Below are 26,143 nucleotides of genomic sequence, written 5' to 3'. Positions count from 1 at the left end.
CTCCATTATAGTGTGCTATACATTTCAATATCCCTCCACTATAGTGTGCTATGCATTTCAATATCCCCTTCACTATAGTGTGCTATGCATTTCAATATCCCCTTCACTATAGTGTGCTATGCATTTCAATATCCCCTTCACTATAGTGCGCTATGCATTTCAATATCCCTCCACTATAGTGTGCTATGCATTTCAATATCCCCTTCACTATAGTGCGCTATGCATTTCAATATCCCTCCACTAAAGTGAGCTATGCATTTCAATGAACTGCTGTCAGGACCTATGACCTGCATACTCAGTATTACTTATGACTTTCTGTCTATCTTTTCCAAAATGGCTAAAAACGAAATTGAATTTCTCGGCTGTAGGGGATTATTCCTCTGCAGTAACTGTTGGCAAAACATATTTCTGGTATAATTAGTAGTTTTTTAATTGCGAGGCATGAACATGTATTTCCTCTGATTTCTACTGTGGAACCTTTTGCAGCACATTTTTAATTAAAGCCACATAAGTTTAATGAAGTTCATTGGTGTTTTAAATCATATTGTTGAGGACATTGATTTCATTATCCTGATCCTGAATGCCATGCACTGTGAAGGTCTGAGTGTTTTCTTTTGAAATGATTTACACAGGGCTCAATGTAAAGGTCTTAAATACCCCACCTTATTGTTCTCCTTGCCCCCAGTCTGCACAATGGCACTTTACACCATATGACAAGGTTACTCTTTCATTCATGCATCCCTCTTGCTCTGTTCTTCCCTAACGACAGTTTGAGTTTAGGAAATGACATGTTTTAAATGTGTTATTTTGATTAAAATTTGAAGAGAGTTTAAACTATATTCCCTTTTTTTGGTACTTTACTGATACCTGCATATGGTTTCAGGAACAAACAGCAACATCAAATTAATCTTTTTTTTTTTTTTTTTTGACAAATTCAATTGAGGTAAAGGCCCCTTTGCTTCACCTTGAAATTCACACTGACATACATGCTTGAGTTTGATTATTAGTTGCTTGATGGCATGCAGCTTGTTGATTAGAAATGTACGGGGGGTGAATTCCAATTGAGAGCGATATGATGTTCTGGAGTTTATTCAAATGCTTAAGTGTGGTGTGCGGCAAAGTCAGGGTTAGGAAATCGCCCGTTTTATTCAGAGAATTGCAGAATGTTGTTCAACGAGATAAGGAAGAAAACAGCAAATATTTCAAATACACCATACTGTTGATTAATAGCATTCAAGGGTAGAATAATTAAATCCCTGACTTTTTCTGCAATTTTCTATGTCCACTACCTTGGTTCACATGTATTCAGTTTACTGCAGTAGCTTTTGTATTTCCCAAAGAGAGGTTCTGATTTTAAGTTTTAACTATGATTGAGTGTTTTTGAAGTTATAGAAGCATAACATTTCAGATTTCACAAGACTGAGAACTCAATAGAGATTAAACTATTAACTTGGATTTTTCTTCTGAATCCTATTTAATAAAACAAAACCAAAAAAAAAGTATTTGCTGTGTAAAAATACATTAAAAAAAAAAAAAAAAAAAAAGCTGCTGACCTTTGGTGTGAAACTGAAAGGCTGCATGTGTATGGTGTACTATGTATTAAGTGAGAGGTTTATTCATCTATCTATTGGACCTGGTCAAAGATTATTGGTACATGGATTAATCTGAAGGGCTTTGAGAGGGCTTATATATATATAGATAGATAGATAGATAGATAGATAGATAGATATGTATACACATACACACAGTGGCTCTCAAAAGTATTCACCCCCCCTTGGACTTTTCCACATCTTATTGTGTTACAATATGGAATCAGAATGGATTTAATTAGGAGTTTTTGCCACTGATCAGCACAAAAAAAGTCCATAATGTTAAAGTGACAAATAAAATCTACAAATTGTTCTAAATTACAAATACAAAACAGAAAATAATTGCTTGCATAAGTATTCACCCCCCTTGAGTCAATATTTGGTAGAGACACCTTTGTCAGCAATTACAGCCATGAGTCTATTTGGAGAAGTCGCTACCAGCTTTGCACATCTGGACACTGCAATTTGTGCCCATTCTTCTTTACAAAATTGCTCAAGCTCCGTCAAGTTGGATGGGGACCTTTGGTGAACAGCAATTTTCAACTCTTTCCACATATTCTCAATTGGATTGAGGTCCGGGCTTTGACTGGGCCACTACAGGACATTGACCTTTTTGTTTCTAAGCCACTCCAGTGTGGCTTTGACTATATGTTTGGGGTCATTGTCCTGCTGGAAGATGAATCTTCTCCCAAGTCCCAGGTCTCTTGCAGACTTCAGCAGGTTTTCCTCCAGGATTTCTCTGTACTTTGCTGCATCCATTTTGCCCTCTTTTATCTTCACAAGCTTTCCAGGCCCTAACACAGAGAAGCACCCCCATAGCATGATCCTGCCACCACCATGCTTCATGATAGGGATGGTGTTTGCAGGATGATGTGCAGTGTTAGGCTTGCGCCAAAGATAGCACTTATCGTTGAGGGCAACAAGCTCGATTTTGGTCTCGTCAGACGATAGAATCTTCTTCCACTTGGTCTCAGAGTTTCCCACATGCCTTCTGCAAACTGTAGCCGAGATTTGATGTGAGTTTTTTTTTTTTCAACAATGGCTTTCTTTTTGCCACACTCTCATAAAGGCCAGTTTTCTGAAGCACCCGGGCTATTGTTGCCGTATGCACAGTGTCTCCCAGCTCAGCCGTGGAAGACTGTAACTCCTTTAGAGTTGCCATAGGCCTCTTGGTGGCCTCACTGACTAGTGCCATTTTTGCCCGGATACTCAATTTTTGAAGACAACCTGTTCAAGACAGATTCACAGTTGTGCCATATTCTCTCCATTTCTTAATAATGGACTTTACTGTGCTCCGGGGGATATTCAATGCCTTGGAAATGTTCTTATAGCCTACACCTGATTGTTGCTTTTGAAGAACCTTATTCCGGATTTGCTTTGAATGTTCCTTCGTCTTCATGATGTAGTTTTTGTTAGGAAATGTACTAACCAACTGTGGGACCTCTCGGAGACAGGTGTATTTAACCTGAAATCATGTGAAACACCTTAATTGCACACAGGTGGACTACATTTAACTAATTATGTGACTTCTAAAGACAATTGGTTGCACCAGAGCTTATTTAGGTGTGTAATAGCAAAGGGGGTTCATACTTAAGCAATCATAATAAATTATTTTCTGTTTTATATTTGTAATTAATTTAGAACAATTTGTAGATTTTATTTTTCACTTTGACATTATGGACTTTTTTTTTGTTTTTTGTTGATCAGTGTCAATCCATTTTGATTCCATGTTGTAACACAATGAGTACTTTTGAGAGCCACTGTGTGTGTGTGTATCTATCTATCTCTATCTATCTATCTATCTCTGTGTGTGTGTGTGTGTGTGTATGTATGTATGTATATATATATATATATATATATATATATATATATATATATATATATATATATATATATATATATATATATATATATATATATATATATAATATATATATACATATAAATACAAAATGTATGATGTATTTTTAAACAAGATTGATCTGATTTACGTTCTCCGGGTTCTTCACAGTGCTCATGAAGTTTTCCGATAGTTGGGTGTAATGGCTGTTGTGTGAAACACCGTCCAGTCAATATAGCTGTATGGCAGTGGATTATTTCACAATCCGGTGATTCAACATGCATGTTAAATTGACACTTGGATGCAGTTCTGGAATGCTTGCGCTTGCACACAGGGAATTCTAGCCATTTTTTTGGATCCCTGTATGTACTTGTAAACCTGCTGCTTCTTCTATTCTTAATATCTCACATACCATTTCAGTGTTTCTGGAAACTGGCAAAATTGAGTTCTATACTTCACTGACCTGTGACCCAAGGTGGCTTCGGCATTGTGCTCATGTGACTTTTAAAATAGTGGTCTGTCTTTCAGTGTTTCTACAGTCACTGTTCACACGCTACTGAGAGAGGAAAAAAAAAATAGAACATTCATAAAATACTGTTTGAGTGCAATAAATGCAGCACTCCAGGAACATTGCTGGAATATCCTCTGTATACGTTTATCAGTCTCACCTGAATAATAACCATCGTATAGTGTATAGAACACGTGTACTGAATAGTCCAGATTAACAATGTTGATTTGGGCTCAGCATGATCATTTCACTCACAATAATACTGACGTAGGCCTCAGAGGGATAGAGCAGAGACCACTTAACCCATTTAGCATTTCAATCACATCATATTTTCAGGAGGCTTTTATTCAATTTCAGACCAGTATATTAGCATTTTGAAAATGTGTTATTTAAATTGTTTTCTTTTTAAATCTACGAAGAAACCAATGCCCAAATACAGAAAATGCATTTTTTTCTTTCACGCTATATTCTACTGTAAATATTCTACTATAAATATGGTATTTTATGCAATAAGGATGGAGATGTTTTTAAATGCATATAGTTCAAAGTAATCTTAAATCAAGGTCTATTTGTCTGGCTCAACTTCTGGTTTAAGCAGCAGTGTGTATATGTATTTATAACAGAGTCTAACATCTGAACTTGAATCATGAATTCAGTAATCTTTACCTGGGGTTTTATGGAACAGGAACTAGGCTGGTGCTATATTAGGCATTTTAAACAATGAAATATCACTGATCCCAGATTGGAGATTGGTAACATCATTTCAGTCATATACCTTAGGAGCTTTCTAAAAATGTAAATATGTAGGGATAATATATATCTATAATCATATGCACAGTTAAATTGGTGTTTTTTTAAATTTAAATAAATGCAAATAAAATAATGTGTTTTCTACTTCGGGGCCCTATTTTTGTCTCTGCCGTAATGCATGAGAGATTCAATATCTGTTATAACATCCATTTCATATTTTGGCTTTTTTTTTTTTTTTTTTTAGACTGGGATATTTCACTTAATTGAAGAGGCATTTTCAATACAACCTAATAAGGGGAAGTGGAAAATCCAGGCTTAAAGGCTTTAAAAAAGTCACCTGACATGTATGAAGACATTAAGTGAGTTCTCTGTGTCCCAGGTCTAATAGCCTGCTGTGCCTGGTAACATTCTCCATGCACAGCTGTGGCACAGGGTACCCTTGACCTGTCACTCATATGGTCTGTCTCTGAGCATCTATGCCAACGTGTATAACAAGACTGTAACATGTAGAGTAGTGTGCATGTCTCTGCCACCACTGACTGTGTAGAGCTGTTTTAAAGCATCCCTGTGGGATTAACAGGTTACGTTTATATGGGTGGTGTTTAACACAGAGCGGGTTTAATGTTTATACAGTACACGAAGGTATGGTCAAACCTAAGGTAACCGTGGCGGCTCATTGGCGATATCAATATTCAGTTAAGGACAGTCTCAGATGTTCATTTTGATTAAGGTAACAGAATATTTCTTGGAACTTTGAAGGAGGTGGTGTGACTCTTAGTTTTGGCTTAACACTTGGTTCCATTCTTACAAGGGCCAAAAGTGAAAGCTGCACTTGCTTCGAGTCCTCTGGTAAAGTGTATTTAATGTTTTAGTAAGTTATGTGATCCAGTATCCTGTGAAACCTGAAGACCTGATCAAAAACAATTTTCTTTTTTTTTTTCAAGTTTTATTTTTTATTTCTCATTTCTCATTGTCTGTTTTACAGTTGGGTGCAGAGTTTTGGCCATGAAGGCTTGGGACTACTATTGGACACTCTGGAGAGATTACTTTACAAAAAACAGTAAGACCTACTTTGCTTTTCCTTTTACAGTGAATTGTTCATGTCTTCAGCTATTTTAATCTTGAGCAATAATTATGCATTTTCTTTACACAAATCCTGCTAATTAAACCTGCTGTGTTTTTTTTTTCTTTCCAACAAAAGTCAAGAAAAGATTGACAAGAAGAGTCAATATAAAGTCATACAGTGCTTGAAGGCCTTCATGAACAATAAGGTAATGCAGTGGAATTATTATAGTAGATGTTATGTTCTGGTCATATTCAAATATGATCAGATTCAGAGCAGCTGACCTTGTTAGTCTATGATTAATCATTAATGTAGTGGATGTACCTGGCAACAGGGTTAAAATTCCTCAAGGATAAATCATTGTGTTGTCCTTATTAAATGAGTTTGGACAAGGTACCCGATGCTGTGTGGATGATAGAGTGTCGTACGATCAGGAGTGAATTCTTTGGAACTCCATTATTACTTTAACATGCTGTTTTAAAAGCATTTAGACATGTCATTTTTATTCCACTTGCAAGTTACTTGTGCACAGCAGTCAGGGCCATTATGAAGCGACAAAAGGATAATGCGTCATGATGTAAATAATGCAGTTAATAGGGTTAAAACACATGTTGATTTGCATCTTAAAATTGACATGACAAAGACAACTAGTAAGTGGCCTGGGTACACCTTTCAAAGTTTAATTTACATTGTAAGGAGCTGGTTGATTCTGACATAAAGTAGATTGATATTAGGTGCAATTTAATGTTTCAACTGAGCTGTTAAGGTTTGCTGCAAAGCTTTGTGCACGCTCTGACTAGTTCCTATCGACCTGAAGAACTTGCAGGATGGCATTGGCTTATTGATCTGTGTGAAGATAGAATTTCAAATATTTGTGGTCATCTAAGGTAACTGATGCCGGTTAGCTCCTTTATCTGTGTGTTTAAGAGCACTATTCCTATTCACTCTTTACACAAAGTTAATCATATCCAATAAACAACTGGTTTTTCAACACACTAAGTTGATCAATTGACTGACAGTGTAGGAGAGATTATATTTACTGATGCATTTAAATACTGTTCTCTGATATATTTGAAAACTAAATTCAGTAAATAATTAACTGAACCAACAATGTCATACATGTTGAATTGACAGATGAGTTTGTCTGGAAGGGGTGATGGCATGAACTGACCAGCAAACTTAAATCACCAAGTTTAGTTGTTTGACCTTTTTATTCTGGTAAATGTTTCATTATTTGCTTAAACAGTCTGGTCATCTGTGGATGATTGTAAAGACAATGCATAGGAATTCATAATGAGGGAAGCACATTGCGGCACGGTAAGGCAAGGTTTAGCATTTGCACCCTAATGGAATTATTGACACATGGATTTATTCTTAGACAGTTATTACATTAGTTTATGTTTGCAAGTACTGGTATATTAAAGGAGTTGCAGCTAACAGAATACTTTGACCAATCTGTCCTGTCCTGGACTTCCATTCACTGTGCAGGTTAGGTCTTAAATGTGCTGTTTCGAAAGAACCCTATAGTATGGTATCTTTACATTTTATTTAAACATGTGTTTTTGTGTGTTTTTTAAACGTGACGTTTGTTTTACACTAGGTAAAAGAAAGCTATCAGTTTGCTTTTTTTGCCTGCCAGGAAGTCTGTTACACTTACACTTCCTAGGTCGTTTCACCTGTTGTGCATTTCTTCACTTTATATGATTTAGTTTCCAAACATTAATTTTTCACCCTAAAATACTAACACTATTCAACATATCTTTATGAGCATCTGTCTAGTTTTTTGGGAACCTCTTACTTCAAGTCAATATTGACTGAAAGAGAACATATTTGATTTCTGATTTATGTAATTCTTTGATGTACAGTAACTGATGTCCAGCCACAGTATAAAGTGGTATTTTGGACCTGAGTGGTGTCAGCTCTGTTTTGATGTTTCACCTTTGGGTACAGCCAATGAGAGCTTTAGGTAATGAATGCTGATGTTAGTTAAAAAGTATGAATGCTCACTCTATCCAGTCGCTCAGTCAAAGTGTAAGTTAAATATTAGGGGGAAAACATTATTATAAAAATATTTGATATTTCTTTAGGGTGGTTGTTAAACTAGAAACACAATAACATTGAAATATTTTGTGGACTTAAAGCTTTGTGAAGAGATCCCAGCGTCCCATTGTTTTATTTCTTCGAGAGGCGAGTAAAGACCTTTATTCTGGGATGTATTCAGGGTTTTAACAGGTTGCATTATGTTTTTCCTGTTCCGACCAGCTATCCATTATCTCATCCATGCTTGTGTCTGGATTGTGGTACATGATCAGCACTAGCAATCACTAAACAGTGAAATCAAGCAAGCTGGAAGCAAGCCAGCTGTCAAATCAGAAATTACTCTTATCCTTAATTTGTTGAATTCTATTACTTTTTACTAGCATAATGACACGTGGAGTAAAACTGCTGTTAGCTTAAATGTATAATAAATAGCACATAAAGAAAACTATTCATAGTAGTTCCCCATGAAGATTTATGTAAAACATCTGCAGTTGAAAACCTAGTTAATGAAATCTTGTTGCTTGGCTCTGGGAATCCATCTATAAATCTTTTTTTTATAGCCATAAATATTTAATTTTGAACAAATTGCTGTAAAGTGAAAAAATATGCCAGAGGAAACAGTTTTAAAATTTATTGAAAATAATAATCTTTTTACAAAAACAGTTTCTTACTCCTGGTGTTACATGTTTAGTGTTAAAGAACCATTGATCCATTCTCGGCTGAGGCAAGGGGATCCTGCACTTGAGTATTTTTCCCACATCTAACAACATTCAGTTTGGGGACATGGTTGTTGGAGCAGATAATGAAACCTGTTAATGAACTGATATCTTGATGGCGGCTAAGAAAATGGATTTCAAAATACATTGAATTACGTAGTGAATGATTACTTTTAGTTCTCTTCTCTTAGTTCTCTACTTCATTTAGAGCATTGTAGTTATTTCTTGTTCCTATAGGGTTCAGTAAATGTCCGCTGTGCCTTCAACCATTGAAATCATGGCTAATTAACGGAACATTATACTTTTAGTCAATAAGGCAGGATTTGGGTCCTCAGTGGAATCCCATGAATGTAATCCAGGTTGTCGTTTCAACCTTTAGGCTGTGGTTTCGTTAGCTTTTAATTGCTGATTTACATTCCTCAAATGACGATCATCCATTTGTCCAAGGACAAAGTTATATGCAACCTGGCTTTATTTAACATTTGTCCTTGAATTCCAGCGTGCACTAACCAGAATTCTGAAGATCATTAAAAGAAGGAATTTAGCTTGTCGCTACAATCTATTATAACATTGTCATAAAAATAAACACATTCAAAACGTATATGAGAACTTGAAGTAAACTGTTGAAGTAAGGTGAGAAAAAAAAAAAAAAAGATTGGAGCCGCGTGACAGTTTTATATTGCAAAGATGCATGAACCACTGTTGCATTCTACTCTAACTGCAAATAGGCTGACAAAAAATAACTACATCCCAGGATTTCCCCATCTGAAAATGAAGCACTAATGCAGTTCTTGTGAAAGAATCTTTATAGAAGTGGTCTTTTTATCGATCATGCTCAGCGAATTGCAAAGGGCCAGCTCCTCATTTCCCCAAACCAGACCTGCACAGATTTTACATTGGCGTTTACAGCTTCAGGCATGTCATTTGATATTGTTGTAACTACAGAAGAACCTAGTCAAGATTGCTCCTAAAGGTGTTACTGCTTAATTGTATTCCCCTCGAGAGGATAATTATTGGGAGAAGCATGCCCTTTGGCCATTAGAAGAATTGGTCTATGTGGCCATACTACTGTTGATGACAAGTGCATTTCTGTTTACAATCGAGATATTAATCCATAGATCAAGTATAGGTTCTTTCTGTTGCAGTTGTTTAATATATCTATAACCTTGTTCTTGTGAATGAAGTATGGGCTGGAGAGGATCCTGGGGGAGGAGAAAAGCCTTTCCCTGCTGGCCAGAGCCATCGAACCAAGGCAGCCTAACATGATGACAGATGTGGTCAAGCTGCTGTCTGCAATATGCATCGTCGGTGAAGAAAATACGTAAGTATTGTGATAAAACAATGTGTTGACTCTGGTTTAGCTGCAGTTTTTAATGCGAGATGCATCATCCATCAGAACTTAACACTAAAGCGTAGTTTGGAATTAGGCCAACGGTTTTAATAAAAAATTATTACGTTTTGAATTAATAAATGAAATAATTTACAATATTAGTATTTTACATTTTATATCTTGTGGATTGTCGATTCTGGACATTATTCAGAACAATCCTGTAACTTTACAGAAAGACTAATATAGTTTCAGTATCAGCTTTTTTGGAAATAAATAAAAATAGACATATAGACTAGTTTGCTGGTCTGCTGTTTTAAGGTCAAGTTATTTTTCCTATACTGATAGAGTGGTCCACAGTTTTGAATTGCGATATTTTTTCGTAGCCCTTCATAGATGTCTGCAGTGTTGAAAAACTCATGGAAAACAGACCAATAGAAAAAAAGTTTTGAAACGTTCTGTAGACTGATTGTTGCTCATAAATGCTGATGATATTACATTCTTCACAGCAGTGTGGCTTTGTTAGCTAGAGAAGTCTTCCTATTAAGGTGTCTCTTTCAATGTTTTTCTTGATTGTTTTCCATATTTTTCTTAGAGGCCAATATTGAATTTTGTGTTTTTGTTTTATATATTGTCAGTTGAATTAGGCACGTCCTTTTCTGCTGGTGAAACTGCATATAGGACCAGGATTCTTTGAAATAATATCCTACTGTTGTTTTTTTTTTTTTTTTTTTTTGCTGTAATGCAGGCTGCAATGCTATTGTTGATCTGCACAGAATAGCATTACTTAGTCAAGTGCTTCTTTTTTTTTATATACAGTAAGGTGGAAGTCGAGAGCAAATTTGTAACTTCTCATATGATTTGCTATATTTAATAATGATTCACTTTTCTATTTAGCCTTGAAAAGGTTCTCGAAGCAATAACTACTGCTGCGGAACATAGAAACATCGAAAGGTTTCATCCGATAGTTGAGGGCCTGCGTGACCACTCAGTGCAGTTGCAAGTAAGTAATCCTCTTGAAAAAACGACTTGATACTCAATGGGGGGCAGGGGGAGGGGGTTGGTTGCCAACACCAGCACAGGTGCACAAGTTTTATTATTTACAAGTACAAAAACATTGCAGGAGCAGTAACGTGTGCCTCCACTGATCTACCAGCAATGGTAAGATGAGGTGGTGCTGCTGCTTCATAAAACGCAACAAAAAAAGTATATATATATATTTTTTTCTTTTCCCTTCCCTGCGGTGTAAAAGATCCTTTAGCCTCTTGGTTGCCATAGCCTACTAATCCTGCCTGAGGATGAACAAACTGGCTCTTGACTCCTCTTATACCTGTGATCAGACTCCTTGTCTAAATTGACCTTGCTTTGTGTAAAGCGTGGAGTCTGCCTGTAGTTTAATGATCTAACCAGTGGCAGATCTTAATTCTGATGACCTGAAATTCATGAACTTGTTCTCCTTTAGACTTCGTTCAAGGGATCAATACAACACTCTAATGGGAAAACACTGGTGGGATTTGTTAGTACCTCCAGAAAAACATAAAAATGGGTTGCAAGTCGTGCAAAACTACCGGCCCTACTCGTAAGGCTGAATGTATTTCAACTGCTTCCTGCATCACTGCAATGTTGTTTTCAGGGCCGGTATATCTGGACATGTCAAATAATACCCCTTGTTGAAGGGTACCCATTAATGTGATAGATTCACATAATAATAATAATATAATAATAATAATAATAATAATAATAATAATAATAATAATAATAATAATAATAATATTTTTCTTTAAAACTGTTTTCTATTTTGTTTCAATTGCTTTTATAAGGGGAAACATGGCTGCCTCCTTATTATTTTATAATGCATTTGCATCTTCCATATGTCCCCATATAAAGACCAGAAGAGTTTTTATTTTTGTATTTTGTATTAGTCCCCATCTGAGGTAGTAATGCATGAAAGGGTTAAAATACCACTAAGCTGGTTATGATTTTTTTTTGTTTGTTTTTTAAACGCTGTATTCAGCAGTTTTTAATGAAAACATTAATAGCCGACATATAGTTGTCTATTGAAGACATGCAGACAAATCCCTCATGGAAAACTAATTCTGTTCCATCTCAGATGATAGACCTGCTCTTTAATTTGATAGATCTGTGACAGACAAAAGCCTTACAGCTGTCAGTTCTTTGGCATGTGTGATCATTAATGTCACTTTCAGCTGATTTTGAAACTAACATCTGACCTATACCGCGTTGTTTACACTGTCATTACTAGGACTGGAAGGCTGTATGCTTGTGATGCTTCGATTTTTTTTTTTTTTTTTCTCTTCACTCAAACCGTTGTGTGCATATTTAATATTTCATCAATATGCCTCTTGGGGAAAGTGAGGGAGGCTTTCCTTGGTTCATGTACTCATTATTTGTTTAATATTGTAAATGTATAAATGTATAAGGAAACTTGACAAACTTTTCTGTAAGTGCCTTTGGGCATCTCACCCAACCACCCCTACTGGTCATTTTGTACCAGTTAAAGACCTCCATGTAGTTCAATAATGCTAAAATAACACGCTCAAGGCTCATATTGCCTCCATGCCAGTGCCTGGCAATAATTAAGCCCAACAGAGAAACAATCAAGACTGTTATTTTGCTTTCCATTGAAAAGAAAATGTTCAAGCTATGTATAAAAGTACCTCCAGAAGTCATCTGAATTTGAAGGTATGGTTAAGTGATTCTTATTTGTTATAAACCATGTACTACTTCAGTGGAAGTTGTCTTAGATGTAAGCAACAGATACAAAAGGAGTTGATTGATAAAAATCATTATTTTAATTTTCAGAATATATTGTACTCCCATTTACAAAATTTAGAAGCATCTGTGGGCAGGTTGCATGTACAATATTATACTTTAGAAGGTGTTCAATATACACAAGCATTAATATTCTATATGGTATACCTTGGCGTATGTGATAGGGTAACATATGTGCACATTTATATAAGGGAACCAGGTATGCTCTTTTCCCCAAAAAGTATGGTACACCCATACTTAGCCGAATACTTTGCCTGACTTCCAAGATGAATTCTGTCAGGGAAGCTAATGTGCAAGGTCAGTCCTGTGTGCTTTGCAGTAATGAATCTTTTGTTTTATTATGCTTTTGGCCTCAACTACTGGGAGAAACAAAAAGTCTTTCAAGCTGGTATACGTCGAATAAAATCTGCCAAAAGCAGATGAAAAAATGAGCGAAAAACTAAGAAACAAGGAATTACAGACAGAAAGCATTTCATGGTTGCAGGCTTTTCTTATGCTTTATTGATACATCAAGTTATTATTTTTTATTTCCAAATACTTTAGATGTTCCTGAATTGTGTGTGTGTGTGTATATCTGTCTATCTATCTGTCTATCTATCTATCTATCTATCTATCTATCTATCTATCTATCTATCTATCTATCTATCTATCTCTGGAAAAAATTGAGACCACTGCAAAATTATCAGTTTCTCTAGTTTTACTATTTATAGGTATGTGTTTGGGTAAAATGAACATTTTTGTTTTATTCTATAAATTACTGACAACATTTCTCCCAAATTCCAAATAAAAATATTGTCATTTAGAGCATTTGTTTGCAGAAAATGACAACTGGTCAAAATAGCAAAAAAAGATGCAGTGTTGTCAGACCTCAAATAATGCAAAGAAAATAAGTTCATATTCATTTTTAAACAACACAATACTAATGTTTTAACTTAGGAAGAGTGAGAATCAATATTTGGTGGAATAACCCTGATTTTCAATCACAGCTTTCATGCGTCTTGGCATGCTCTCCACCAGTCTTTCACATTGATGTTGGGTGACTTTATGCCACTCCTGGCGCAAAAATTCAAGCAGCTCGGCTTTGTTTGATGGCTTGTGACCATCCATCTTCCTCTTGATCACATTCCAGAGGTTTTGAATGGGGTTCAGGTCTGGAGATTGGGCTGGCCATGACAGGGTCTTGATCTGGTGGTCCTCCATCCACACCTTGTTTGACCTGGCTGTGTGGCATGGAGCATTGCCCTGCTGGAAAAAACGATCCTCAGAGTTGGGGAACATTGTCAGAGCAGAAGGAAGCAAGTTTTCATCACTGCTAAGCACCCACGTTACTGCCATTCAAAGAGTAATAGGTACGTGGAAAACGATGCCTCTCTTCATGTAAAGAAAAATGAAAGCAAAGAGCTGGGTTTTACTCCACATATTGATTGAAGATCATATGATATATACTTTAATCTTATAAAACTGGGTCAACAACAGTTAAATGAACGTCTCTCACACACTGTGCATGAAAAGAATGATCTGCTTCTGCAACATTTACGGTATGGACCCTTTGTTTCCGAAGTACCTGGCTTTTATTTTTTTTAAAAATAGTAACACTGTCTTCAAGCTTCATCCATCAACAAACTTTAAATACTCTTCTCTTGATTAAAAGTTATGGCTTCAGTATTTAGTAGCGCTTATCAATAGTCTTCCAAAATTAAACTTTGTTAAATGTTGATGACCTATAATTTGATGTGAACTTATGGGTTGATTCACGGTAGTAATGGTAGCAGTCCACCCCATCTAAGAAGATCATATTTAATACATTTTGCTATTGGATTTATTATTTTATATTTCCAAATGGCTGTTTTATTCTTTAAGGCATTTTTATTGGTATTCCCTGTGCTGTTGTATTAAATATGGATAGATCAATTAAGTAATACATACATGATTTTTTTTTTTTTTTTTTTTTTTAAATTAAGTTAATGTATTCTGGATTAAATTTTGCTTTGCAATCTTAACTCGTTATTCAGTGTACATTAGAGTGTTACAAATGTATTCAAGGAAACCCATCTGCTGTTGGGCTTAAGGGGATGCGCTTACTAAATTATGTTAATAAGCACCTTTATTTGGGAGCAGTGTTAACCGAAATATCAAATCAGATTTTGTGTTAATCAATATGCCTCGGCACACTATATAGACTGGCTTGTATCTCGTAGCAGATTGCATGTTTCTTTTTTACCACTAGCCTTGCACTCTGGATTGATTTACAAAAAAAATAAAAAATAATAATCATAATGAAAATCCCTCAAGCGTCTGAAATTTCAAAGTCATGTTCTATAATGCAGTTTTAAGTTTAAAGAAGTCTCTGTTGTTAACGGCCCTACCTTTGAAAGCTGAAGGTTTTGTCCTTAGCTATTTTTCTTTAGCATTTTAAAATATGCTTCATTTGTTTAATTTTGCCATGTAGATAGCTGTCTACAAGATGAAGCATAGCAACATATCATCAACAGGCAGCAAGACAGAAAGGAAGCACAGCATGGTTCAGCAGGATACCAGTGTAGTTGTGATGCTTTGTGTTTATATCACGACAGATGCTGAATGCATTTCAGGTCCTGTGTGAAATTACTGGAGGTTTAACATTCACAACAATATATCCAACATATCCACCTCTCTCTCAGCAGAACTTTTCAAAGCAGACATCTGGAACAAAACACAGGCTACATTTTTTTAAACATAATAGTCTGTTTTTGAATACCTGTATTTATTTCATATTATTTTTGTTTGTAGCACCCTTGATGTTGGATCTAATTAAAAATCAACATTGTTTATTTCATTCATTAATATCCAGTTACTGCAATGTGTATTTCTGTACAACTCTCTTGCTGTTTCTTCTTTGATTGATATTTGCATCAGTCACTTTTCAACCTTTTTCAATGTGTCCTGTTTCTGAAGACTCCAAAAAGCAGAATTTCTGGATTAAGGTGATTTTTTTTTAGACATTTCCACTCTGCAATTGTGAGTTAGAAAATGGAAAACTTAGGGGCTCCCAAATGGCGCATCCAGTAAAGGTACACTGCGTGGAGTGCAGGATGCACCCTATAGCCTGGAGATCGCAGGTTCAAATCCAGGCTATGTCACTGCCGACCGTGACTGGGGGTTGGCCAATTGTGGCCCGCCCCCTAGGAACCCCCAGTCACGGTTGGGCCACAACTGGCCAAGCACCGCCTGGGTAGGGAGGGGAATCCACGGTTCACCACACACCATCAACCCCTGTGGCCAATAGGGCGCCTGCGATTCTACAGTGGAGCCATCAGATCTGTGTTGTCCTCCAACACTATAGGCCTGGTGGTCTCACTGTGGATCCACAGTGCAAAAAATGACAGTTTGGCAATAACATGTTTCGGAGGATGCATGTTCAAGCCTCCATTTCCCAAGTCACCAGGGGTTTGGAGCGGGGAACCGAAGATACAAATAACGATTGGGCATTCCAAATTGGTGAGAGAACTGGGGTAAAAAAATATTGGCGACGACTACATTTTTAAAAATAAGTGAAAAACATTGCGTGGCTGGAATGGTTAGTAGTAAACATGGTAAATGGTGATCTAAAGTGGCTAAAAAGTGACATTTTCATTGTGTAGCTGGAATAGTTAGTAAACATGGCAAATAATGATAATAAACCGCAATTGATTATGATTTTTCCTGTTCGTGTTAATATTAAGGAAAGTATGTTTTCTGAAGTACTATCCTAGTTGCTGTTAACCCAAACTCAGCATTGAATTTAAAGATAAACAGTTCCAGATAACACAGGAGATGTTCCAGCTTCTTGTAGGCTCCATACCCAGACTTGGCCAAGTTGTTGACGCTGCTGGGGGTGGCCCAATTTGCTTCCAGCGAAGACTACAGCATATTGACAACTATAAGGGATGTGGGTATGCACATTTACGTGGGACTGAACTGTACATTTTGGTATTTGATAACCTAGATTATTCCCCTCATTTCTTTTCTGTTTGTGATCTAACATATGACAACTGGCAGCTGGAGAAGGTTGATATCAAATGCTTTGGGTTTATAGTTGAGTGGTTTTAAATATTGACCGCAATATATAATTGTAGCAATCTTCAAATCAAGGGATACTTTTTCTAGCTTAATATTTTAGTTTACTTTGCAACGGATTTATTTAACTGTAAATCTGGCAACACTTGACATGAAGTGATTACGCTTGCAGCAGTGTGGGGGTAATAGAATGTATACACTCTGCCTTGTAAGAAATAGGATGTGTTGAAAATAGTATGGCTTACTTGCTTGCTTTAAAAATGTAAATAGACATGGCAATAAAAGTGGAATGTGTGAAAAATCCCAAGACTGCTACATTTGTGTCCTTTTAACATTGAACTTCAATTTTCTGACTGTGTTCTGCTGTAGGTGGCTTGTATGCAGCTCATCAATGCTCTTGTTACATCTCCTGATGATTTGGACTTCAGGCTTCACATCAGAAATGAATTTATGCGCTGTGGACTGAAAGCGATATTGCCAGTAAGTGCCCTGTAGACTGACTCTGTATTAATATTTAAATCAGTTGTCCACTTGAGTGAAAAATTATAAAATGCCTTTCAGAATAATGTATTAACCTGTATGAGAGGTTGCATGTACGAATCAATACCTATAACCAGAAATCATTGTTTTTGTATTATTATTGTGTTCCATCTTACTTTTTTATTCTGTGTAACAAAAGTGCATTGCATTCCTCTTTCTTTGCAGGCTAACAGGATGTAGGATAGTACACATTTAAAATGACGCAAGATTGATGTCATTTTTTATAATTTAAGATGGCAGTCATCCATCTAGGTTAGGTGAAAGGGGGAAACAGCATAGCTAGCAGAATAGAGGATCTACTGATGTGTAAGTTGTAAGGATAAGAGAACGTTTTTAAAATAATAAAACCTCACCCCTTTTTTACTGCACTTTTTTTTTTTTATTCCTTTGCAGCATCTGAATATCATTAAAAGTGATGCACTGGACATCCAGCTCAAAGTGTTTGAAGAGCACAAAGAAGAAGATATGATTGAGTTCTCTCATCGTCTAGAGGATATTAGATGTGAATTGGAATATCCTTTTAACCAGTAGATCTAGTTGAGCACTCTGCGTGTGGGTTATCAAATGATCTTCATTATATATGCATGGAACTCATACCTCAATTCATACTATATATAATACATCACTCTTGTGATACATGTATTACTTCAGCATTGCAGATCTTGCATAAAGAATGCATAATCTAGCACTGTAAAACTAATGATGTAATATTATTAAATGCTGTTGTGCATTGTTGTTACTCATAAAAAGTACTTTGATGGTAAGTCTATTTAGTCTATTCAAGTAGCTCCCCCTCTTTTGCGCCGTGAACAAGCCTGAAGCCTGCCCTGTACTGCTTCTGTGACTGCTGTTCACTGTGGATTATTGATCTCATGTTCTTTTGTGTCCATGACATTTTAAACCCAGGATTCCAGAGGTGAATGGCTAACTCTGCATTTATTATTATTATTATTATTATTATTATTATTATTATTATTATTTATTATTATTATTATTATTATTTTTATATATATATATATATAAAGCTGTTTGTAGTTTAGATTAAAACCACCACATCTGGGATTACAAGTAGAATTGTTATCAACTAAACAGTAACACCAGTGGAATAATTTGAATTTTAAAAACAGAAAAAAATAGATTAGCTGTATTTCAAGTCACTAATCCCTGCTTATGTAAATGTTTCTTGATATTCCTGTTATTGCTAAGTTTTTGTTAATTTCGAGGGTTTATCTAGATTGTTTCAAGTATTTTGTATTCATAATGTATCTAATTTTCCATCAAGAATCGTTCGCACTTGAGCAGAAGTGGTCACTGCGGTCAGGTACAGGGAGGTTAACTAGCCACTGCTAACTTCCTCCTTAACCTTATGGGAGCGCAAAGCCCATTGCAGCACCCCCTCCGGGACACTAGTTAGGACTGGCAAGTTGGCATGTGTGCGATTCAAACCACATTCACTTTGGCTCCCCCTGCACTTCAAATAGCAAAGCTACCCAAGAAGTGTGTATAATAATGTTAATAGCTGCACGTGACAGCGCCTTTCCTTAACGCTGGCTTACTGATGTCAATGATGTCTACCACATGGTGCTGAACATGGTAAAGGATACGGATGCAGAAGGTTATTTTCTCTCCATTCTACAGCATTTGATGCTAATCCGGAACGACTATTTTGTAAGGTAAGGGTATCACCGTTGCAATATCATGTTATTCTGATAGTTTTTAATAATAATTTGTTATGTTTAATCAGTGTTTCTAATGCCTGTTGATAATCTATCTATATTGACAAAGTAAAGAACTATATTTTCTGATGTAGCACCTCTTAACATGCAGACAAAAATGTCGTGGGATGAAAAAAGCAAGTGTTCTATGGGTTGTCCAAAATCCAGACGTTAAACTGGGAGCACCGTGACAAGATATTATAAAAGAGAAAAAAATAATAACAAAGATAATTTCAAATGGAGAAAAGGAAAAACATGAACCAATGTTCAATACCATATTGAGTCGATGCCTCAAAGTGTGCAATGCATGCTGAAGGCCAAAGGTGGAGTTAAATTAAATTGGTTTAAAGGCAAAATAAAACGCTAGTGTTCTGAGGCTTTTTTTATTATTATTACACTGTTCATTTTGCATTAAAAAAAAAAAAAAAAAGTAACTGTATTGTGCTGTAACACTTGTCAGAATGCCATTAGCCCCTGAATCCACTCACATTACTGCTAAGAGAGACTTGCAGCGATGCAACTTAATTATAGCAAATACTAAGTGGCGCGTCACTCAACGCCTGTATATCCCATCAGTCACTGTATATTTGTACCACATTACGTTTCCTGTTTATGTATCAATTTTAGAATGCTTGTATGTTTATTCATTTTAAAGTTAAGCTTAATAAAATTAAAATGCCAGTGAGTTTGATGAAGGAAATTCACATTAATATACTTATTACTTCTGAATTTTACCTTGGCACAAAAATCCAGTGCCTTGCCAATGATCGAAATACAACACTCAGTGGATAGCAGTTTGATCCACTTCTGGTTTTACTATGCGTTTTAAAAGAACACACCTGAGCTTTTTACCTACACATTGTGGTGCTAATCAAGCTTGTAGTAAAACCTGGAATGGGTGAAACGATGGAAGACTACTGCAATTATAATATACTTCACTTTACATGCAGTATTGCCTATTACTCGTATTTTAATTAAATCTGCAGGCTGGTTTGGTCCTTGACTATTGATCGTGGAAGCAAAATAAAGCAGTGTGGACTGTTTAACCTTTACATTATCTCTTTTTTTTCATCTGTTTTAGGCCACAATATTTCAAGATTATAGAAGAATGCATCTCCCAGATACTGTTACATCGCAGTGGTACAGACCCAGACTTTACATATCGCAAGCGCTTGGATGTAGATTTCAGTCACCTGATAGGTGAGTTGCATTGTTCTGTTTCTGTCTTTTTAGTAAATGAAGAATTGAACTGATAAAGATAACGCTCAGCTTTGTACACTATGAAAACTGAAGGTCTTTAACCTGTGTCTGCAGATGTCTGTGTCGATAAAGCAAGAACAGAAGAGTATGAACAGAGAGTTTCAGAACTGGAACAGAAGGCAAGTACTATTGCTGTTTTCTCAAGTGCGCAGTTTTTTTATAGGTAGTTTTCTTAATCATTAAGATGCCATTTAACTTGTTGTTAATTAAAAGAAGATTCCAATTAACTGTATTCTCAGATTAAAAGATGGCTTAATTGATTGTTCTACTTTTTAACTCTGAAGAGGGTCAATTACTATAGATAGATTGTGTGGTGGGCCTCCCTCACTTAAGGCTACATGTGTTCTACTAATAACAGCACCGTCCTTTCACTATCCAGTATCTGCACTTCAACTCATGAAAAGTTGTATTATTTTTTTAAAGAAATAAATAGTCTAAAAAAAAAATACTGTATAACACATATTTTACAATGTAACCACATGCAGCTCTCACTCATACCTGTAACTCTGATGCTGCCACTCACGACTTAGAACTGCTGCCATGATGGTGCAAAATTCAGTGACCCAGCTCTGAAGCATCCACCACCACTGACACATGTGACCCAATTATTATTTAGTTTATGATTATTTCAGTAAAATGTTAGTTTAACACCATGGTACACTGTCAAAGCATTATGTATGTGTGTGTGTGTGTGTGTCTATATATATATATATATATATATATATATATATATATATATATATATATATATATATATATATATATATATATATATATATATATATATATATATATAATTGTTGCTGGTATTTAGCATTCTTCAACAGATGGTTATACAAGAGAGGTAACAAACTGTGAAACAACTTTCTGTATACAGTAAATCTTTATATAGTGTTATGTCCTTCAGTCTAAATCAGTGATTTACTTTTGTCTTTCAGTTTGATGAAGAATTTATGGCTCGACAAGAGGCCCAAGCTGAACTTCTGAAAAGGGAAGAAAAAATCAATGAACTTGAAGCAGAATTGCAGGCTTTTAGATCCCAGGTAGTAGAACGTGTTTAAATGAGTTTTTATTGAATTCCAAAATATCTGTTGGTGAAACCTATTTGCCTATATACCATGAAGTCTTAACATGGCATTTTTATATACTATATCGCTTATTTTATTGAACGTGTTGCTATTTTTGTTTCTTGCCATAGGTTTAAAGTTAAAGCTAAACAATTGGTATTTATAACAATTTATTTGACTTGGTTGTTCCCAATGCATCTCTGCCTTTTGCTCTAGGATTGTGTTAGTTAAGCAGATTGCTTATTTTTAAAACCTGTTGTTGCTCGCAGTGTCAAACACTTTCCAAGTAATTAACCACAAAGGCTACAGACTCTGCTGCTCCTCAGTTTGGATTTAATCACTGATCCTTATCCCCACACAGGAAATAGTTCCTTTAAGCAGTGTATTCAACCCTACCCCAGGCACAGGCTATTCTGCAGTGAAAGATAACTCAAACCTCAGTGAGAACTTTTTCTCTGATAATTTTTCAATTTAGAAAAGTAAACAGATTCAAAGCATGCTCAAATGGCATATAAGCTTGGATTTTGAAGACACAATGGCTACATATTGCTGTGACACATTTAGCATGCTGAAGCAAGGAGTTACTACTGTGTTAACAATTGCGTTCTGAAATTGCTTCCAGGCTCATTGGCTCACTACTCTACACAAATAGGATTTACATCTTTGAAAGTAATAAGGTCTTGCTTTTGTGCTTCCCTATTTTGTTCAGATGAATACAAATGAGTTATAACAGCGTCTTTACTGATTCTTCAATATACAAAACAGCATTACATTCTTGCTGGTAGATGTTTTGCACATCACATCCAGCACAATTGTAACACCAATTCAGCTGTTTAACATACTGTAATATATGTAGGGCATGGGTAATATTTACAGTTTTGCACCTGTCTTGTGTAAATCCTTAGAAATAACTAGCAACAAGCTAGTATCTGTTAAATGCAGTGTATATTTTATACCTCAAGAGGTATCAGCAGCAAAGAGACCATGGCTGACCTTTGTAACTGTTTAATCTGAAAACTGTTGCACAGATCGAGTGGTTTGCTCTGTAGTACACAATTTGAGGAGATATGTTGCCTTGGTTACAGAATTTGATTTCCTTTAAAAAAAAAATTAAAAACCCCACAAATTAAGGCAAATTATAAAACCATGTCACAAAAGTAAAAGAAACACACACAAACACAGCTAATTAAAAATAACTAGTGATAGTACTTGTACTGCAGTGCCAGGTTTATTATGCATACGGAAGAATGTATTCAAACGTACATTGGCAAGGAAGATGATCTATAACTATCTGTGCCTTAAGGCTGTTTCATTAAATGAACATCATAGACCTCACTGTATCTGTTTTGCATGTAGTTGCATAATACTCCAATGCAACACCATGAACATGATTTGAAAGCAGGGGCATTTCTGAAACCTAGTGTACAGGTGTTGCAGGGTACCATCTTCATCGTTAGGGAAAATTGATCAGGACCATTCATGCCACTAACTCATTGCTTGGCAACAGAATTACTATTGCTGTAAGCAGAAGCAGGGAGTCACTCTTTAGTATACAAAAGAGCTGCTGTTGCATTGGATTAATCGCTTGATGTGTGTGCATTGGCAGTTCAAGGTTAAAGTATGGATGAATTATTATTGCAGACCTGGCATTGCCATAACTCTAGCTGTCTTTGCCATGCATGACCTATAGGTTCTCACTGCTGTGTGCACATCAGCATCACTGTATTCCTGCTGTTCAGTCTCCAGGCTTTCAGAGTCAGCACAGGCTGTCTCTAGCCTCAGATCTCTGTAGCGCTCTAGCAGCTATTTATCATCACTGCTTTCCAAGTATCTTTCACAGCAGATGTACGTTGAAGAAAGGTTTGTGAAAAAATCCTTGTCACTTAAACAAAATTAGGACCATGTACTGCACTACGACAAATATTGTGTGGAGAAGTAGTTTTTTTTTCTAAGATTATAATTTGTTTTGTTAAAAACATGGTGCTTCTGGAAGGGGTAGGGCAGGGTTCTGTAATTTTGGCTTTATTTAAACACATTATCAAAAAATCATTGGCTTACAAGGAGAAATAGAAACAGCCATCTTATTGAGAGTGATACTCTTCCTTATTCTCTGTAATTTTGTTACACAACTTGTTTGTAAATCGAGGTGGCCTCAATTAGTTGTAAAATTGTAATGTTTCTGCAATATTATTTTATTATCTAAGTCAAATTAAACACCCAATGCACAACAAACAATGCATACCTATTCCATAGTTAAATTTGCATTATGCACAATTAATAACATGCTTGTAGATTGTATATAAGCACATATAATGGCCCCTATTGTGTTCTGTTTTGTTTAATTGTTAATATCAAGTATCATAAAGCATGTTATATCATTGTAAAATATTACACAATTGTTAAGACGTTAAGTATATTTTTGTTTTAAATTACAATAAAATGACACCAACTGTCATGAAACTTTAAAATCTGTATACTGACTGAATCCAAATAGTACCAGAATATACAGGAAAGCAATATAATTTGTAATGTCAATCCTCTTTTTTTTTTTTTTTTTTGCAGTTTGGAGCAGCGCCAGCTGGAGTTCCGACTCTTCGATCACTTCAAGGAAGTGTTTTTAACTCATTCCCTCCACCTCCACCCACATCTGCACCTGGGGGAGGTGTCCTGCCACCTCCCCCTCCCCCTCCCCCTCCCCCTCTCCCTGGATGCGGACCACCACCCCCGGCTCCATTTCTTCATGCATCTGGAGCGCCTCCGCCCTTCGGGGCCCCTCCTCCACCTCCACTCGGGTTTGGGGGGGCAAACTTCTCCCCGCCCCCCAACAAACTGCCTTTTGGCATGAGGCCTAAAAAGGAATTCAAGCCTGAAATCTCCATGAAGAGGCTCAACTGGTCTAAGGTACAACATGATGACTTCCTAAGATGGTAATCAGATAACAGGTCTCATAAAACAACATTCTTGTTTAGTAAACTATTGGTATTTGTAGGATACATTTTTTGTAAGTTTTAGATAATTGTTTCAGATATTCTGGATATTAAGTTTGACTAATTTGGATTTATTATAAGGTGACTTAGTGTTGTGATTGAGAAGACGGGGGATGCAGTTAAAACATGTATGTTAGCATGTATCTGTTTTTACTGTTCTATTTGTACATTGTTTTATTAGTGTCTCTTCATACTAATTATGATTTGTGCCTGATTTAGCTTTGTTGTGAACACTAAATTTGCAATGACAGTGTGTCAGCAGCTACAGGATTTATTGGTGAGGTATTCATCATTGTCTATCATTGTTGGTATACTAAAAACAGGTTCAGATTAAAAAAAAATGGTTTTGTTCAATTTCCTTGAATATGAATCAATACAACATTATCTTACTCGGTATGCAAGTACAAGTTATGTACACTAAAATGCACAAGGGATAGGGTACAGATTTCACATGATAGTTTTAAACTAGTTTTTATAATAAAATGGAGGTGGCAAGGCTTTTACCACTACAGCTAAAACTGATGCCTGTAAACAAACTAGTAAAGTGAACAGAAACATATTCAAAACCAGTTTTATTCTAAAATCAATGCGTTTGAGTCTGTATTTTAAGTTTGCCAATCAAGTGCCATCCACAAAGCTACTTTTCAATGCAATCATTTTAAAACTGAAAGAAACTAATGATCCAGAAATGCAGGTTGAAACATTAGGCACATTTATATTCCTTTACAATTTCAAGGACTCGATCAGAAATAGCTTTTCTTTTTCTTTTTTCAAAAAGCTTTATCTCTCTTGTATTTGCAGATCAGACCCTGTGAGATGTCTGAAACCTGCTTCTGGATAATGGCAAATGAAGACAGATATGAGAACCCTGACCTGCTGGCTAAGCTAGCACTTACATTTGGGTCTAAGAAACTCGGTAGGGTTATTTTTTTGATTAAACATGATTCTTTACAAGAGTACATGTGAATCATGACAAGATAACGTGTGCTATTGATACACTGTGTATTTGCAGTTTTCAGAACAGCTGTGCATTGGGTAGCTTTAATTATAGTTGGTTTTCAAACGTACATTTGACATTTTTCAATTGACCATGTCATCCTTTATAATTTAATTTAGAGGACAACAATACAGTATTATTTAAAAGCCCATTTTATTCCAGTGAATGAAACATGATGTGCGTTTTGTTATTCAAACTAGTGTGGTAATTTAAATCACTTTGTGCTGTTTCTGATCCCTGGTTTTCACCAATCACAATAGTGCACTCCTGTTCAGCAGCTGACAGGGCTTTATGATGTGTGGGGAAAAAACACAGCTTTGCATTAATAACCAGATTATTCCAGCAGTAGTCTCCACAAGAAACAGAAGACTTCTCATAATTGCCTTCTATGGCCAAACGCAAATACGACGTAACAAACACCTTCATATTCACTAGATGCACCACCTACTGTGGAACCCACATACACCCTCCCCGAATAAAACAGAAAGAAAATATATATAATATATATATAGATATATATATATATATATATATATATTATATCTAACAAACACGTGTGCACTCCAAATTTTATAAGAATGGCGCTATATTTTTTTGCAAAAAATAAGGTAACATTCCCACTCATGGATCATTTTAATTAGCACTTTTTAAACTATAAATAACCTGGCTAAACAGCAGTCAGGAGTTCAGTTCATAGCGACAGACAAGCAAACCAAGTGATAGGAGAGCGGGTCGGGAGAGGGGAAGAGGGAATGGGCTCACCCCAGGTTCGGCTGCCGGAGCGGGGCTGAAGCGTCTCGTCTCCCGGAGAAAGCCACAGCTCCTCTCGCAGCAAAAAAGTAAATACATTGTGAAAGATAACCATGTAATAGGACTGATTTGTTTATTTAGTTATAAAAATGAATGCTGAATAATA

General features: G+C 36.0%; 1 protein-coding gene across 1 annotated transcript in view; it reads left to right on the top strand.

The window, feature by feature from the left end:
• The window catches only part of LOC121327491 (protein diaphanous homolog 3-like), a 179,594-nt gene that overhangs the window by 98,781 nt on the left and 54,670 nt on the right, over window positions 1-26,143 (top strand). Inside the window, exons 6-17 of the mRNA XM_041271562.1 lie at window positions 5,673-5,747; window positions 5,889-5,958; window positions 9,691-9,827; window positions 10,731-10,836; window positions 17,031-17,141; window positions 17,595-17,713; window positions 18,758-18,874; window positions 19,998-20,116; window positions 20,231-20,295; window positions 21,115-21,219; window positions 23,806-24,144; window positions 25,032-25,146. Of these exons, the coding sequence (XP_041127496.1) occupies window positions 5,673-5,747; window positions 5,889-5,958; window positions 9,691-9,827; window positions 10,731-10,836; window positions 17,031-17,141; window positions 17,595-17,713; window positions 18,758-18,874; window positions 19,998-20,116; window positions 20,231-20,295; window positions 21,115-21,219; window positions 23,806-24,144; window positions 25,032-25,146 (1,478 nt within the window). The remainder of the gene's footprint in view (window positions 1-5,672; window positions 5,748-5,888; window positions 5,959-9,690; window positions 9,828-10,730; window positions 10,837-17,030; window positions 17,142-17,594; window positions 17,714-18,757; window positions 18,875-19,997; window positions 20,117-20,230; window positions 20,296-21,114; window positions 21,220-23,805; window positions 24,145-25,031; window positions 25,147-26,143) is intronic.

The sequence above is a fragment of the Polyodon spathula genome, chromosome 15 (genome assembly GCF_017654505.1).
Source record: "Polyodon spathula isolate WHYD16114869_AA chromosome 15, ASM1765450v1, whole genome shotgun sequence".
NCBI lineage: Eukaryota > Metazoa > Chordata > Actinopteri > Acipenseriformes > Polyodontidae > Polyodon > Polyodon spathula.
This window is presented reverse-complemented; position numbering and strand designations above follow the sequence as displayed.